The following is a 16171-nucleotide window of genomic DNA, read 5'->3' as shown; positions in this document are numbered from 1 at the left end:
CAAACTAAATTTACCAAGAATTTTCTGAAAAATGATGAAATGTATGTAGTTCGGATGTTTATTATTAGAAACGTGATTTTTAATGCGCAAAAACACAAATATGTATTAACTATACTTAATACTTATTAGTATTAGTAATGGTATATTTATAAGAGATAGCGCAGTCTGCTTTAATTAGCTACGATTTAAGAAGCCTTGTATAAAAACCCTAAAGGGGGTTGTAAATAACGGCAGTAAACTTAAGGGAGCACCACACTGGGGCGCCAGCACGCACCTTACATCCCCCGACCTTATACAAGCAGCGCACCTGCCGCTTTCAGTAACAAAGCTGACCTCTTGATTGACAGACCAGAGAGCCAATGGAAATGCGGCGACTACACGGTTGATTCCCTTTCCTAGGCGAATCGGAGCGCTCTGTGGGTGCGTCTGTAGAGGGCCTGCGTCTCGTGGTTTGGTTGTGATGGTAAGCTTTACGGTTGGGATTTACCTAGGGAGTTTTGTTTGACAGGTTAATATGGTTTGTTATTTAAATATAATTTGATATCAAATCAGTGTGTGTTACTAGTCAGACGTATGTAATAGTGCAGTCTAATGCATCGGGGTGTTGCATTTGTTGAATATTGATGTTGTCTTTTATGTTGGAGCTTGGACTATGCAACGGTGATTTATTTCTTATAAATAAAATTGGTGGAGTTTAAAACGACAGGAGTCATTTTCTTCATTTTACGGGATTCCCATGACTTAAAATGCGGTGCATAACTGTGGGCGACCGATGTGATTTGACTAGCTGGTCAGAAAAACCGCTATCAATTGTATTGAACCCACCAAGCCACAGACAACTGACTACAGACACGTATGGCTGCTGAATTAACAAGTTTTGTTCTGTGATCGCGTTGAAACGTCGCATTTGGTGCTCCTTGGACCGTACTTCTGACTTTCCCGGAGTGCATTTAGCAGTTGTGTTGCTACTCCGGCTTTTTCCAGGGTGATCGGATCGAGTAACCCCGGCTACACAGCTAGTTAAGACTGGTGTAACTGGCAATCTGAATGGGCGTTTACAGCGCCGTTTTCATACACTGTTGACAAAAGTTACACGTGAAACATTGAATCCTTTTGTTACACGCGTACGAGTGTACCCTGTTCTTTCCCGAATTTTTTTTTATCATATTGTTTTCCTGAAATGTGTCCGATTTGATTGCCTCTGTTGTCTGTTTACACAGATCTTCTCGGCCTCCGGGATCGGATCGTTTTGGCAGCACGTCTGAACCCCCCCCTCCCCTCCCCGAAAAGCGCCCCTTTCGGCCCTGAGAGCTGGATGCGAGAGCGACAACCTCCCAGCCATTCGGATTAACTACTCTCGGATTTACCCCACTTTTTACTACTTTTCCCCCCTTCTTGGATGGCATGGGTTTTTTCGCGACCCCCGATCACGCACACTTGGAGTAATTCGCTTTTTAAAGAAACACTATCGTCTAACTTTACGGAAAGTGACCGAAAGCCGACATGGATCCAGCCAGCCAAGCAGGCGGCGGCGAGGACCCGAGCAAGCCGTCAAAGAGAAAGCCGACCGAGGACGACGGCAAGAACAAAAAGCTGGTAAGCAGCAGCCTGGGAACATCACATCTCTTAAATGAAGTGCTACGCTTTGAGTTAATGTTTTTTATCCTTGTTATACCACAGTGGTGCAAACTTCGCTCCCGTACAGCAAGAAATAAGCGGCATTAAGTCTTTATATTTAAATAACCTCAAAATAGCTGCTACCTTTAGACATTTAGCGGTTTTTAATTCCCTCAGGCAGGTTATATTAATCTCTGTTTATTTTAAATTCGGCCAGTCACATTAGCAGCTTCATCGCTGTCATGCTGTCCCCAAACACAGAGCTCACTTTGTGTTCCTGTGTTGTCACACCATCACATGTCGTCTAGCGGTATTCCCCCCGAATCACTTTTGCCGTTTATTCCCGCTTGTCGCTTGTCTCCCGTGGCGGGTTTGTTCGCTGGGGTGCCGAGGACAGCTGGCTGGGCATGCGGATGTAACGTGGCCTCCTTCCAGGCTGTGACTGTGTACGTCCGCTCTTCATACGGGATCATGATCATATACTGTAAATGCTTGATTCACAGGGAAGGCTAACGTGGCCACATTTCCCAGTACATGCGTGAGCACCTTTATACGCAGCTACACACCTAAGGATCCATGTAAATGTACAAACACCCTTCTGGATGCATAAACACAACTGCGTATTTAGAAACACAAGTGCAAACACCCATTGACCACTTGGTAAATAGTATTTACAGTCACAGCAGTTATAAAAGCACTCGTAAATAAGCAGATCAGTACTGGTCCTGTTGGGTTCTTCCTTTGAATTTTGTGGTTCCTGTGCTGTGCTGATGTCACATGGTGGTGGTGGGGGTGGTGTTACACACATATCTTGCTGTCCTGAGCCTTTCCTGTCCATTGCGGGGGGAGGTACGTTTGGATACAATCAAGAGAGCTTGACTGCGGCTAATGTGCATGTTCTTCAGGTACTGCTTGGCTTCTCGTAAGCTGAAGATGAATTTAGGTTTTGATGGGTGTCATGTTTATGAAGACACTATGTAGGACAGATGGCATCTGTTTAAAGTTGACCTTTGGTCCTAATTACCTCACTGTGGGGGTCACGCAGTGTAGGACAAACATCTAAGCAGCTTGCCCTCTGTCCTTAGCGCCACATCTTCAGGTTTTGTCCCAGGTGTGGCCTATTCCGGGCTTAGCCCTATATTTTAGAAAGTTACTCTTCCAAAAAAAAAAAAAATATATATATATGTATATTAGCGAATGGTGGACTGGCCTTATGACCATCAGTAACCAGTGGTAACCATCGCTAAATGGGCAGCCACTCGAATCAGTCATTGAGTCAGGGCTTGGGGGTGTTCCATGAAGCAGGATTTCTCAGCTAGCTAGAAGTCATGATTGTCCAACAGTAATGTTCCTTATCTAAACTCTTATTGGCCAATCATGACTTCTACCTTAACCCAGCTAACTGAGAAACACCCCCTGGTCTTGTGTCAAAGACTCTTTCCCAGGGTTTTAAATAAAGTACTCAGTTCTGAGATGGCAGCTACAACCTATTTGGTTTTGACAGTGACGTCTCATGATCTAGTAAATGCAATTTTAAAAGCTGAGAAGAGAGGAAAGCAGATCTTCTGTGGTGGGACCATCTGGTTCTTTGGGCTAAAAAGCTCTTCCTGCTTTCTTGCTGCTTTTTCTGAGGGTGGAATCTGCCATCTGATTCCACTCTGTCACCCCCCCCCCAACCAAGGCATTCCAGCAGGCAGGAAGTTTTGGAATTCTCTTAACATCCGGCACAGACAGATGTTAAGACTCCTTAGCAGAGGGATCGCTGGATGGGGGATGTATGCAATTTCACAAATTTCTCTTTAAGAAGATCATCTAGCTCAGTGTCTTCTTGGTGAAATGATCACATTGCCATCAAATTGTGAAGTGTCCACTTTACCCCTGAATCGGGCTTTATTTACCCATGATTATAATGGTATATATTCATGTGCTGGTTAAGTGCTGAGGTGAGGTATTTCACCTTTCATGAAATCAAAAGCAAATCAAAATTCATGTATAAAATGCACAGCAGTACAGTAAACAGCAGTAGATGCAGGCAGTGAAATTAGTTACATTAAACCTCCAAGTATACTTCAGACTATAACTCAAACTACACCTCGAAGTATACCTCAGACTATACCTCAAACTACACCTCGAAGTATACCTCAGACTATACCTCAGACTATACCTGACCACACCTCGAAGTATACCTCAGACTATACCTCAAACTACACCTCGAAGTATACCTCAGACTATACCTCAAACTACACCTCGAAGTATACCTCAGACTATACCTCAGACTATACCTGACCACACCTCGAAGTATACCTCAGACTATACCTCAGACTACACCACGAACTATACCTCCGACTATACCTCAAACTACACAGTGAACTATACCTCAAACTACACCGCGAACTATACCTCCGACTATACCTCAAACTACACAGTGAACTATACCTCAGACTACACCACGAACTATACCTCCGACTATACCTCAAACTACACAGTGAACTATACCTCAAACTACACCGCGAACTATACCTCCGACTATACCTCAAACTACACAGTGAACTATACCTCAGACTACACCACGAACTATACCTCCGACTATACCTCAAACTACACAGTGAACTATACCTCAAACTATACCTCAAACTACACCTCAAACTATACCTCTGACTATACCTCAAACTACACCTCGAAGTATACCTCAGACTATACCTCAAACTACACCGTGAAGTATACCTCCGACTATACCTCAAACTACACCTCGAACTATACCTCTGACTATACCTCAAACTACACCTCGAAGTATGCCTCAGACTATACCTCAAACTACACCGTGAAGTATACCTCCGACAATACCTCAAGCTAAACGTCTGACTTCCCCCAAGTATACCTCACACAATTCCTCAGACAAGAATTCAAGCTGTAACTGACTCTTCTGCTTCCCTCTTGATTTGCCCAAACTGTCCTCCTTTTGGGAATATTTTGCCCAGACTCTCCTCATTTTAGAGGCATTCCGTCATTGCAGTTGTTTACCCATGGTGCATTTGGTGTCAGGAATATGGCCATCTCAGGCCATCAGAGGGGCCACTAGCTGGTCCCTCAGCGGTTCTCCTCCTTTTGCTTTGGATGGCAGGGTTTGGTGAAGCTGACTTCCGTGCAGTTCTGTTCTGTTCTTTATCTTCCCATGATCGCCTGGAGGAGCTCAGCATTATTTTCTGTAATTAGCAAAATAAGCAGGAAACGTCTGTAGCTCCAGGGAACTGTCCCCTCCACCCCCCATGTGTTGGAATGTCTGCAGCCTGGTATCCTGCTCTGCCGACCCGCTGTTCAGTGCCAGGCTGGGCGCAGTGTGCGGAGAGGTCCTGAGTGCTGAGCCCACCACAGAGGGAGGGGTTTTTCCATATCTGGGGTGGGCCTTTACTATGGTGTCATCAGTGTGGGGGCCTTGTTTATTTATGTGTATGTTCTGTCCGCTGTTGGTATTTCACCTGAGTGGCAGTTTGTGGTGAAGATAAACATGTTCTTATGCGGGATCAGGATGAGATCCTTGGGGTGCTGATGGTGCTGTCCCCCCCACCCCCATGTCGCCGTGTGTGCCCGGACCCCACCACTCCCACCCCCATGTCGCCGCGTGTGCCCGGACCCCGCCATTCCCACCCCCATGTCGCCGCGTGTGCCCGGCCCCCGCCATTCCCACCCCCATGTCGCCGCGTGTGCCCGGCCCCCGCCATTCCCCCCCCCATGTCGCCGCGTGTGCCCGGCCCCCGCCATTCCCCCCCCCATGTCGCCGCGTGTGCCCGGCCCCCGCCATTCCCCCCCCCCCATGTCGCCGCGTGTGCCCGGCCCCCGCCATTCCCCCCCCCCATGTCGCCGCGTGTGCCCGGCCCCCGCCATTCCCCCCCCCCATGTCGCCGCGTGTGCCCGGCCCCCGCCATTCCCCCCCCCCATGTCGCCGCGTGTGCCCGGCCCCCGCCATTCCCCCCCCCCCCATGTCGCCGCGTGTGCCCGGCTCCCGCCATTCCCCCCCATGTCGCCGCGTGTGCCCGGCCCCCACCATGTCGCCGCGTGCAGCACCCCCTGCAATTGTCTTTACCTATTTTTGCGCTTTCCTTTTAGCGTTAAACATTTGTTTAATTGGTTAGTATAAATTAGAGTGGTCTGTTTTTGGCTGTGGTGGATTATTGCTGAGTTCGTGTTTCAGCTCCTCGACGAGCGTTTTCTGTCGTGCTGAGTGATGATCTTTGAGCTGCTTTGTTGCTTTTGTTTGTTGATTTTCCTGGGAGCCCCAAGCAGCACTCAGCAGTGCTCGTCATGAGAGGGATAGGGTCCCGTGGCCACGAGCAGCGACAGGGAATGAGGTCATGCAAATGGGATTCCAGATATCCCGGCGGCGGCGGTGCACAGGAGGGTCTCTGTGGAAGCTTCCGGGGCTCCGGCTGAGCAGCGGCAAAGGGCTGGCGATCATGGCCTGAACCTCATGCACGTGACCCAGGCTGCTATCGCTGTTGGACCTTTGAAGGAAGAATAAAGTCATACAAAGGAATCCTCTAAAATGTTAACCTTGCACTGATTTTAAGCAGTTTTGCTGGATGTTACTTGATTGATCCACAATCTTATCTGTTTAGTAAAAAGAGATGTGTGTGTGTGTGTGTGTGTGTGTGTGTGTGTGTGTGTGTTTTCACTGAAGTCGCTCTTTAGTTTAAGTGAACAAATATGGTTCCATACGCAGTATATTAAGTGATTAAGTGTGTTTTATTAATTTACGTTCCTTTGCTCTTTGGAAATCTCCACTGGCTTCTTGGATTAAATCATACTTGGACCTCGCTGGCTGTTGGTCAGATGTCTGTTTTTTCCCATTTTCTCAGAGCTACGTCAAGGACGTGTCCTTACAGGGATCCTCTCCCCCCCGTTTTCCTTTGAATAGCAGAAAGGCCAGGCGTGTGTACACTGAGGCGCTGAGGTGTGATGTCCTACCTGTTCGCACAGAGGCCCTAACCGTTGCCTGGAAACACTTGTTTTTGTTTTCCCATGTGGCAGTTATGTGTCTGGTCGTTTGGATCCTGTCCCAGGGCCATTCCAGCGTGTCCCACACGCTTGTCAGCACTAAACCTGCTCATGGGCACTTCACCCTGGTTATAAACCCCCCCCCCCCCCCCCCCCTTTTGCTGCTTGGACCATGTTGGGACTTCTTTGGAGCTGCTTGTCACCAGAGTGGAACTCTATCACCACATGCTGCATAAGTGCAGTCACCCTCAGATCAGCCTGCTGGCTTTGTGAGGAGTAACCTTTTTCAGTACTTTTTGACTGTTCCCCCCCCCCCCCCCAGCTCCCGGGCTGGGGAGATGCTGAGGTCATAGACGTGAGGTTCCTTTCATGTGAAACACTTGAATCCCAGTTCAGCTGGATGCCTTATAAACCAGGCACTGGGTAAATTCACCATCTCCATGCCCTGCTAGTAAAGTACGTTGTTTTTCTTTGCTGGGCTGTCTTACCTGTTTCATTCTGGCATTCTTTTGACCCGCCCAAGCAAAGAGGCGCTGTTCTGAGCCGGCGAAGTGGACCTGCCCGTTTCGTTCTCTGTCTGGAGGCGTGGCTCGGATATCAGCCGGTCAGGAGTCTCTACTCCTTTTTGACTGAGTCTCCTGCAGTTGGATGCAGAGTCGATTCCTAACAGGCAATTGGCAGCAGACTTACTGTCAATGTGTGAATAAAGCGATTTCGTTCAATTCAATTACCATGACAGCAGAAGTATTTGCTTAAACAAAGCGTCATTCAATTAACTCTTTAGCCCTCCAGTGCTAATTAGAACCTGTAATTAGTTACAATAGATATTTATTTCCTTTCTCTGTTCACAAAGCTTAATTGAATGTTTTATTAATCTGTAAGCTAGTCTGTGATCAATCGCATATTGATCTGTGTGTAAATGAGTTTTTCATTGGGGGAGGGGTTGAAATACGTGCTGCATAAAGTAAACTCTGGAGCTGTAATACAGGCAGTGAGAGGGGAAGTAGGACCCCTCCAGGCCCCACAAGAAGGTGTCCTGAGTAGGTGCCTGAAAGGTTTCTGTCTTATTGGTCAGATGATGGAGGTGGGGATCTATGCATGGCTGCCGTTTCTGGTATGTTGTGAAGCGACGGTTTTTGAGTCAGTCGTATCACCATGTACTCCTGCCGGGCTAAACCTTGAGACCCCCCGGGGTCCGTCTGTACCCTGCCAGAGGAATCTGGTTCACCTTCCAGTCCTACCACTGTTGGGGTTGGGGGGGGGGGGGGTGTGGTAGTCCAATTGCCGGATAGCCTGGGGAGGTCCCGGTGCAAAAAAACAGACGGGCGAATTGGAAGTAGTGAGGCCAGAGGAGAGCATGTGGGGATGGGACTCGCTGTGAGCTGGAAAGTGGAAGTGGCAAAACTGACCTGATGACAATCCTCTTGTGTTGGAAGATGTCTCGTTTTCTGGACTCGACTGGCAGAAAGTTGAGGGGCTGAGATGTAAAGTGTGGTGAAATGATTTGTGAGTTCAGGACAAGTTGGCTTGTAAGCGGCGTCTCTGCAAATGGGCACTGCAAACAACATTGCTGCAAATGGGCACTGCAAACGACATTGCTGCAAACAGGCACTGCAAACGACATTGCTGCAAACGGGCACTGCAGACGACATTGCTGCAAACGGGCACTGCAAACGACATTGCTGCAAACGGGCACTGCAGACGACATTGCTGCAAACGGGCACTGCAAACGACATTGCTGCAAACGGGCACTGCAAACGACATTGCTGCAAACGGGCACTGCAAACGGCATTGCTGCAAATGGGCACTGCAAACGTCAGCTGCTGTAAATGACACTGCTGCAAACGATGCTGCAAATGACACTATAAATCACAGGTGTCAGACTCCAGTTCTGGAGGGCCCTGCACATTTTTGGGTTTCCCCTCGTTTAACACACCTGATTCAACTTCTAGTGCTAATTACCACACAGCTGTTGAGTTGAGTCATTTGTGGTGGAACAGGGAAAGAGCTAAGCTACACAGGGCTGCGACCCTCCGGGACTGCAGTTTGATGCCCCTGCTATAAATGGATGGTGTAAATGATGCTCCAGTACACGATGCTGCAAATATGCGGTGTAAACGGGCACTGGTAAGTGGACGCTACTGTAAATGGACAGTGCAAATGGGCGTCACTGCAAATGACACTGTAAATGAATGCTGATGTATGCAACCTGCTGTAAATGAGGCTGTAAACAGATTCCACAAACGGGCGCCACAAATGATGCTGTTTTCTTGTAAAACACCAGCCAACTGTTTAAAGACATCATCACCTGATCAGAACAGCAACAGTAGCTTTGTGTCAGTGGAAACTTCCAGATTTCCTGATATTTTCCAATATGTCATCACTTCTGTTTCTGCTTGCCATGGTCGCTTTCTGGGTTGGCGGGGGTGGTGTGGGAAACTGAGTGGGGAGGAGGAGGAGGGGGGGGGGGGGGGGGGGGTGTTTGGGGGCCAGGAGGCAGGAAGTGGACCACATGGGGGTGTTTCATGGCACTCAGGAAATGGCAAGAGGAAGCGGTGGAGAATGGCTGCAGACGGGGGGGGGGGTGGTGGTGGTTCTGTATACATTTGTATTTGTTTGGCAACGCAGCTGAGAAAGCAGACAGACAGTCCCTGAGCAGTGGGAGTTAGGGGCCTCGCTCAGGGGCATTAAGGCGACATCACTCTGCTGATCCTCGGATCTGAACCTGTCACCCTCTCTACCTTCCCTCACATGTTTATTATTCCACACCATTATTTCCTTATCAGCAATTGGAAGTACTTCTTTGAAACCATGAGAGAGGGTTTAAAGTGGCACGGTACAAGTTGACCCGCTACGCTGGGCTGACGATCCGGTTGTCCCACTCAGAAATTCCTGTGTTGGGCTGAAGTGAAATAAAACTAAGAATGGGATTATCATGATGTATTGTTTTCACTTGTCCCATCAGGCGCTTTGTAAGGCTCATATAAGGGTGAGAGTGAGACTGGGGATCTGAGCACAGGGACAGCCATCCATCGAGGGGGTTAATGGCCTAACAGAGATGTGGCTGCTCTGATGAGCGTGGGATTTGAACTAGTGACCTTCCTAACTCCCTGAGCCATGCCCCGAGCTGCCTGCTCTGCGCCTGGTCTCTTTCGGCTGCATTTAAACCCCCTTAAATACTCACTAAAAATAGGCAGCCTGTCTTTCCCGGCTTTTTGTTGTTCATTTGCTCTTTCTGAAGAGCGTTGTTCTCATGGCGCTGGGACAAATCCCTGAGGTCGTGGGGGAACGCCAAGCTCCCCCCCCCCCCCACCCCTCCCCCCAGGCCGGGTACGATGAATGCATCTCAGCTGCTTTGTACAATAACGAGCGTGACATCATCTGGTGGGATAGGGTGGAGTCAACTCGGGAATGTGTCTGCCAATCCCAAATATGGACTGAAACCTGGTGGTACCCCCCCCCCCCCCCCGAGCCCTTTGACTCAAGTGATCATCTATGGGAATGATAAGGGATCAGAAGCAGAAATTAAGGCTACATTGATATCAGGTTCCATGTTTAGCATTTAGACTAGGAACTTGTCAATGGCAACGAGCCTACGGGTCTGAGGCGACCTGTGACCCCCCCATTGGGGTGTGAGGGTCTCTGAAAGCTTTCAGTGTTTGTCATCTTCAGTCTTGTCAGTGTGACATATGCAGGATTAGTGGGGGGGGGGCAGACGGGGGGATGAGTAAATGAGTAATTGAGTTCCAGTTAAGAGGCCTGCACATGTCATCTGACTTGCTGTAATGGGTGTGTATTTCTAACCCTCTCGGAATATCAGGAAAAGGTTTTTTCTTACTTTTTTGGGCTGGAAATCCTGCCCAGTCCGCTGGTGCTGCCAGGGGGTTGTGTGATGACACCTGTGTAAACATGAGACCTTCCCCGGGGCCATCGCAGTGCCTATCTGTGACAGTCAGGCTGGGGGGGTGTCCTGCAGGTGGCGCTGCATAGCTCGGCCCACCTAGGCCCTGTCGGGTGATGTCACCCTGGGAATCGCATGCTGGCCAGCAGCTGTGACTTGCGTGTGAATATATGTGTATAATATACATTGTTACTTATTACCCAGGTATTGGTTCCAGGGTAGGGTTTGGTTCCTGGACTTTGGGTTCCAGCTTAGGGTTTGGTTCTCGGATTTTGGGTTCCAGCTTAGGGTTTGGTTCTCGGATTTAGGCTTCCACCTTAGGGTTAGGGTCCTGGGTTTAGGTTCTTGGATTTGGGTCTTAGGTTATACCACACCATGAATCAGCGGCTGATTGGCCAGCAGACGAGGGAGGTTCCCTGAAATTGCTTTGCTGTGGCTCTGCCAGATGGGCATCGATCTCTATAAAACCCATCTATTGAAATATTTAATTTATCTCATCTCCAGTGGCTCACTGGACTTCACCGGGAATCTGGAGCGCCTTTGGGAAGATTGGGGGGGGGGGGGGGGGGGGTCCGCAGAGTCACTCCTGGGAATGGAGTTGCTGTTTATGGGGGGAAAACGTCGGTCATGTCTGTTTTGGTTTCTTCATGTTTTTTGTCTTGAAGCGCTGCATGTTTTAAGGAGCAGGAACTGAGACAATGGGGAAGTTCTACTCCTCTCGAAATGACCTTATGCCGCTCGCTCCCATATATAAAGACTCTTGTAATAGTTGCCTGCTTCCTCATCGGGGAGCTGCTTTTGAGACGTGTGCCTCCATCAAAGGCGCCGTCTCGGCGCCGTCGCTCAGATGTTCTCCTTCCCATCAACACAGGTATCCTAATACGCTGCATGTTTTCCACTGGATGTAATTCAGAGTACCGTAATCTGGAGGTCATTTTTGATGGTCTGGTGCGCTGCCGGGACCGACCGTACACGAGGTCACCTCAACATCCCACCTTTGGCTGGTCCTGTGCGTTTGCAGGAGCGTCTGCCCCTCAGCTCTGCTCTTACCTGTCCAGGAATAAAGATCTTTATTTGCCATTGTGTGACCTGTTTGGTGTGGGTGTCCCCATATGGATGTGCAGCTCTCTCTTTACCAGAGACCCCCCTCACTAAAAGGGCCTGGTGACAGACTGCAAATGCGAGCAAAACCAGAAGATGTTTAAGCATAATTTATTTAATTAAATTCACCCCGGGGTTTGAACCCAAGTTCCTTGGACATTGCCCATGCTGTGGGGAGTCAGTGTCTTGACCTGTCTGCCCCCAGTGTACTGGCGCAGCTTCCGCCTGGTGCCACCCACACTGGACACTCCTTTGCTCTCTCAGTCTGGGTGTTATGGGGGGGGGGGGGGGTCCTCCTGAACAACCACATTAGCAGTGTGCATGGTACAGTGAGGCCAGCTGTTACTTTCTGCACATCTGGAGACGTCAGAGAACAACCACCAGCCTCGGGTGCAGGCACAGGGCCGCCAAGCATTTCGGCTGCTGTAATTATTCCTAATTAGTGGGCTGACAGTGTGTGCCCCCCGCCCACCTCAGGTGGGAGTCCAGTCGTGTGAAATGCAGATTACCGCTGTGGCCGGGATGGGATGGTACTGGAGGGAGGCGGTTGGCAGGCGGACTCGCATGGTATTTGGGGTGGGGGGTGGGGGGTGGGTGTTTCCAGTCTGCCAAGTGCTGTTTACACCACATGGTCTCCGAGCCCTCCTAGCCAAGAAAGCCGTGCTACAAGTGAGCCTTTGTTTGTTATTAATCACCGCTAATTAAAGTGAAACCTGATTTGCCTGCCAGTGCCTCATCGGACCTGCTCCCTGCATCTATGGCCGCTGCCTCTGGCTCGCTCCGCGAGGCCCGCATTACCGTGTCCGGCCAGCGGGGCCACTTAGGCAGCATTTGCCAGCGCTCGCTCTCTCTCACCCTTTTAGTGTGACCCCCTGTGACCTTTCCCATCAGAAACGTGACTGCGGGCGTTTCCTCAGTTGCATTTCGCAAGCTGCTGCCAGGCCGGTTTGCACCACGCCCCCTAGTGGCAAGAATTTTGCGGGGTGGAGGCAGAACAGCCATTAACGTAAACGATTGCATCTGGACCCATCGCCAGCTCAGGACCGCCTTCTGCAGTCCTTCCCCTTGGCTGGTTCTGGATCACATACGCCTTCTGTTACGCAACACCATTACGGACCGGCCTGCTTTTACAGGCCAGGTTTGGATGAATGTGCTTTTAATCCCATGAATCTGTTTCCTTTGGAGCCGTATTGATTTATATATGATATACTGTTACATTTTTATTAAAACAATGTTGCTGTGGAGGTTATATCAGGGCTCTGTTTTTCTGAGCAGTGTTTTACACAATCGCAAAGCTGTTACTGCGGTGATGAATTTACTGTGTTGTGCAAGGCGATGGGCAGGACGTGATACCTTAAACCAGGACGTGATATTGTACCCCGACCGGGGAAAATGCAAGCACAGACGGAAGCGGCCCGGCGGATGGTTGAGACACACACTGGTGGCCGTCTCCTGGTGATGGCTGGTGGGAAATGCGTGCTCTGTGGCCAGCCAGCTCCCTTTTCAACATCCTTAATGAGGTTTGATTGGATGCTATTCTCCCTGCCAATCAGAGCTGAGACCCTCAGTGGTCCCGCCTCCATGGTTTTCGTTGTGTTCCCTTAAAGTCATTATTATTATTTCCATTTTATTTCGGAGTGGTTTCCGTCATCACCGTTTAGTGATGTCAGACATGCACTGGCGTGAGTTGATTAACCTGTTTGTACAGTTGATTAGCACTGGGGGTAGGAGGCGGGGGGGTCAGTGTGCAGATGCATGTGGGGGGAGTGCGATTAGCTTATTCCGAAGGCTGAGATAACCACCTGTTCAGGCACTAAGGGTGCTGGTGGAACAGCTGACCCTGAGAGGAAGGAGCCACGTCGTCTGGGATCCGGGGGGGGGGGAGCTGGGTACTATGCTTCATACATGAGATGGAATCTTCCAGTGAAATACCCAGATTCGGAAACATGAAAAAGGTCAACACTGGAAGCTCTTAGTGTCTGAGGCGTGACTAAGGAATTGACGTCATTTTAGGGAACTTTAATGGGACAGAACCAGGGCACAAACATTCCCCTCCCCCTGTAAGGACCTGCCAGTGCACAGCCAATGGGGTGCAAGTGGGCGGATCCCGAATGACCGGCCCAAAATAGTTGTTGAGAAATGCACATTTGCTAGAAGGCAAACGTTACGTAATGTAGTAGAAGCATGGAAATTAAATACCTGTTTTCTTACTAATTAACTTTCCTAACCTTTTTTAATAAGTGACAGCTTTTGGGTAACATGGCACCCCAGGTAGTGTAAATACAGGATGTTTTCCGTAACATGGTCAGGATACAAACTTACAGAATATTTTCACAGAAATTTACCTGATGCTCGGTGTGGAGTATATTAAAGCATTAAGACTCTTCACGTTTGTGTGTTTAGTGCCCTGATGGTGTTGTTCTTGTGAGAAGCAGCAAATTTTGTTATCAGCATGTTAGACTGAAGGTCAGGGCTACAAAGATCGCCCCCCCCCCCCCACCGCCCAAGCATATGTAGCACTTTGGAGTTGACTTCCACAATCCCGCCGTTGTCACTGAAAGTGTCACTCATTGGTAATGTCAGTTCTCGTTAATGGCCATGATTCTCCGCTGGGGGGTGACCTAACCCTAACCCAGTGTATCATGTTCACTCATCACTTATTACATAGTAACTCAGTATTACATAGTAACTCTTGTTCTCTTGTGAACTCTGCACCTGGGACATCTTTATAGTTCCCACAGCGCATGAGTGCCTGCTATAAACATGACCCAGTTTCTCTAGCCTGCTCTCTGCTGCCCCCTATGTGTCATCAGTGGGTAGTTTCTGGCATGGTGGAGACTGGGATGTGTCCCTATCAAATGTGTGCCCTCCAGACGGGAAATGTGTAACAGGCTTGGGCGTCGTCTCTGTGCCACACCTGGGCGCTCTGCTTCTATTGGCTGAGGAATGGGAGGGGGTGTTAAGAGGCTTCCCAGGCAGCACCGTCGGCCCAGAGGCCTGGCTCCTGTCCGATAATTACCCCCCCTCATAGTAAACCTTTCTCACTTCCTGCTGTTCTTCGCACCATTTATGGCGTTAGATCTCTCGTTTTTCTTTTCTGGAATCGTCTGTCACTTCACTGGAGCGCGAGCGAGATCTGCCCGGGCTTTAATCAGCAGCCTTCTGTGCCGGGAGCTTGTTCTGTCTGAGCGGTCGGGTTGCTGTCTGCTGTCTGTCTGTGCGGGTTACGACAAGCGCATCCCGGAAGGTCACAAGTCACGTTTGGCGTTTATGGTGATGGAGAGAGGGAGGGTGCAGCTGCATGCTGGGAATCCAGCGGTGAGTTACTCTTTTGGTGACTCGCCGGGTCGCGGTCCCTCTGCACCTTCATGTGTCCGTATCTGTGCGTGCGTGTGTAAGGAACGTCAGCCCTTCCGTACATGGACATACGTGTCCGTGGCCAGACTCATCTGTGTCGGTGGCAAAATGGTTTGTTTGAGGAACGAAAACTATGTAGGCTGCGTTTTTAAATACCATATGTGTGGTAAAAGAAATGCACTTTGATCAAAATGCCCTTCAGAATTCGCCGTGGTGATGCCCTTGTGTGTGTGTGTGTGTCTTAGTGTATGCGTATGCATGTATGTGTGTCTGTGCATGCATGTGTGCATTATATGTCTGTGTGTTTATGCATGTGTGTCTGTGTGTGTGTCTGTGTGTGTGTGTCGGCACTAGGTGCAGTTTTGGTCTCATGTGTCCTTTCCTTTCTACAGAACATCCACATAAAAACACTGGCTGATGATATGGTAAGGTGCCCCCCCTGTCCCCCCCCCCCCCCCCCCACCCAGGGGGACTCTGTGGCATCATCCATTTTGGTTTTAATCACCTCTTTCATCATGACTGCATGGCACATTAAAAAAAAAATGAATAAATAACCTATGAATGTTTGTGGAGACGTGATGACCTGAGAGCTCACCCTGTTTAGACCATCATCACCACCATCACCATCATCATCATCACCATCATCATCTTTATTACCATTTTTATTATTAGCCCGGTTATTTGTAACGCTGACGCCTTGTCTGTAGTTTGAGATGCTCCATTTCCTGTCAGAAACTCCGAGGGCGTCTGACTCCATCTGTAAAATTTACCTTTCATATGCAGGAGCTTCTACAGTTGCTCTGTATTATTTTAAGACTGGACAGGGGTGCTTAAATGCATTTTGAAATAAATATTACTCTTTAATATTAGGTGATGTGGTTTGATTCAAATGAATCAACCTAAATTCTGATACATTGAGGGTATGTTGTCTGTAGGGGGCTCTGCCTTTGGTAGGTTGTTGTCCCCCCCCCCCTCTGATATCTGTCTGCACAGATAGTAGTGGGACTCCGGGCTGTAGAATGCCAGGCTTGCTGAATGCCCCCCCACCGGTGGTTTTGGCTCCAGCGGCCGCCTGCGTCGGTCTGGTTGAGCTGGGCTGAGTCTCACGATCCACTTTCAGGGCCCATCGTGTTTCCACAAAGATTCCCACGTGCCGTCGTTTCCGTGTCTCTCTATTACTGCCGTCGCTGAGTCACGTGACCC

The 16171-nt window shown here is 49.3% G+C and overlaps 1 protein-coding gene across 3 annotated transcripts in view; it reads left to right on the top strand.

The window, feature by feature from the left end:
* Window positions 1-379: 379 nt before the first annotated feature.
* Window positions 380-16171, top strand: part of diaph2 (diaphanous-related formin 2) — a 277431-nt gene continuing 261639 nt past the window's right edge. The window contains exons 1-3 of one of the 3 annotated variants that reach the window (XM_072717316.1): window positions 380-463; window positions 1221-1596; window positions 15361-15393. In XM_072717316.1, coding sequence (XP_072573417.1) covers window positions 1504-1596; window positions 15361-15393 — 126 coding nt within the window. In that variant the 5' untranslated portion in view covers window positions 380-463; window positions 1221-1503. Of the gene's footprint in view, window positions 464-1220; window positions 1597-14665; window positions 14930-15360; window positions 15394-16171 lie in introns of those variants that run through there. The other 2 variants (XM_072717314.1, XM_072717315.1) reach the window with 2 other exon arrangements.

Source organism: Paramormyrops kingsleyae, chromosome 10, assembly GCF_048594095.1.
Source record: "Paramormyrops kingsleyae isolate MSU_618 chromosome 10, PKINGS_0.4, whole genome shotgun sequence".
NCBI classification, from domain to species: Eukaryota; Metazoa; Chordata; class Actinopteri; order Osteoglossiformes; family Mormyridae; genus Paramormyrops; species Paramormyrops kingsleyae.
The sequence above is the reverse complement of the archived record's forward strand: the minus strand, read 5'-3'. Positions and strand labels throughout refer to the sequence as shown.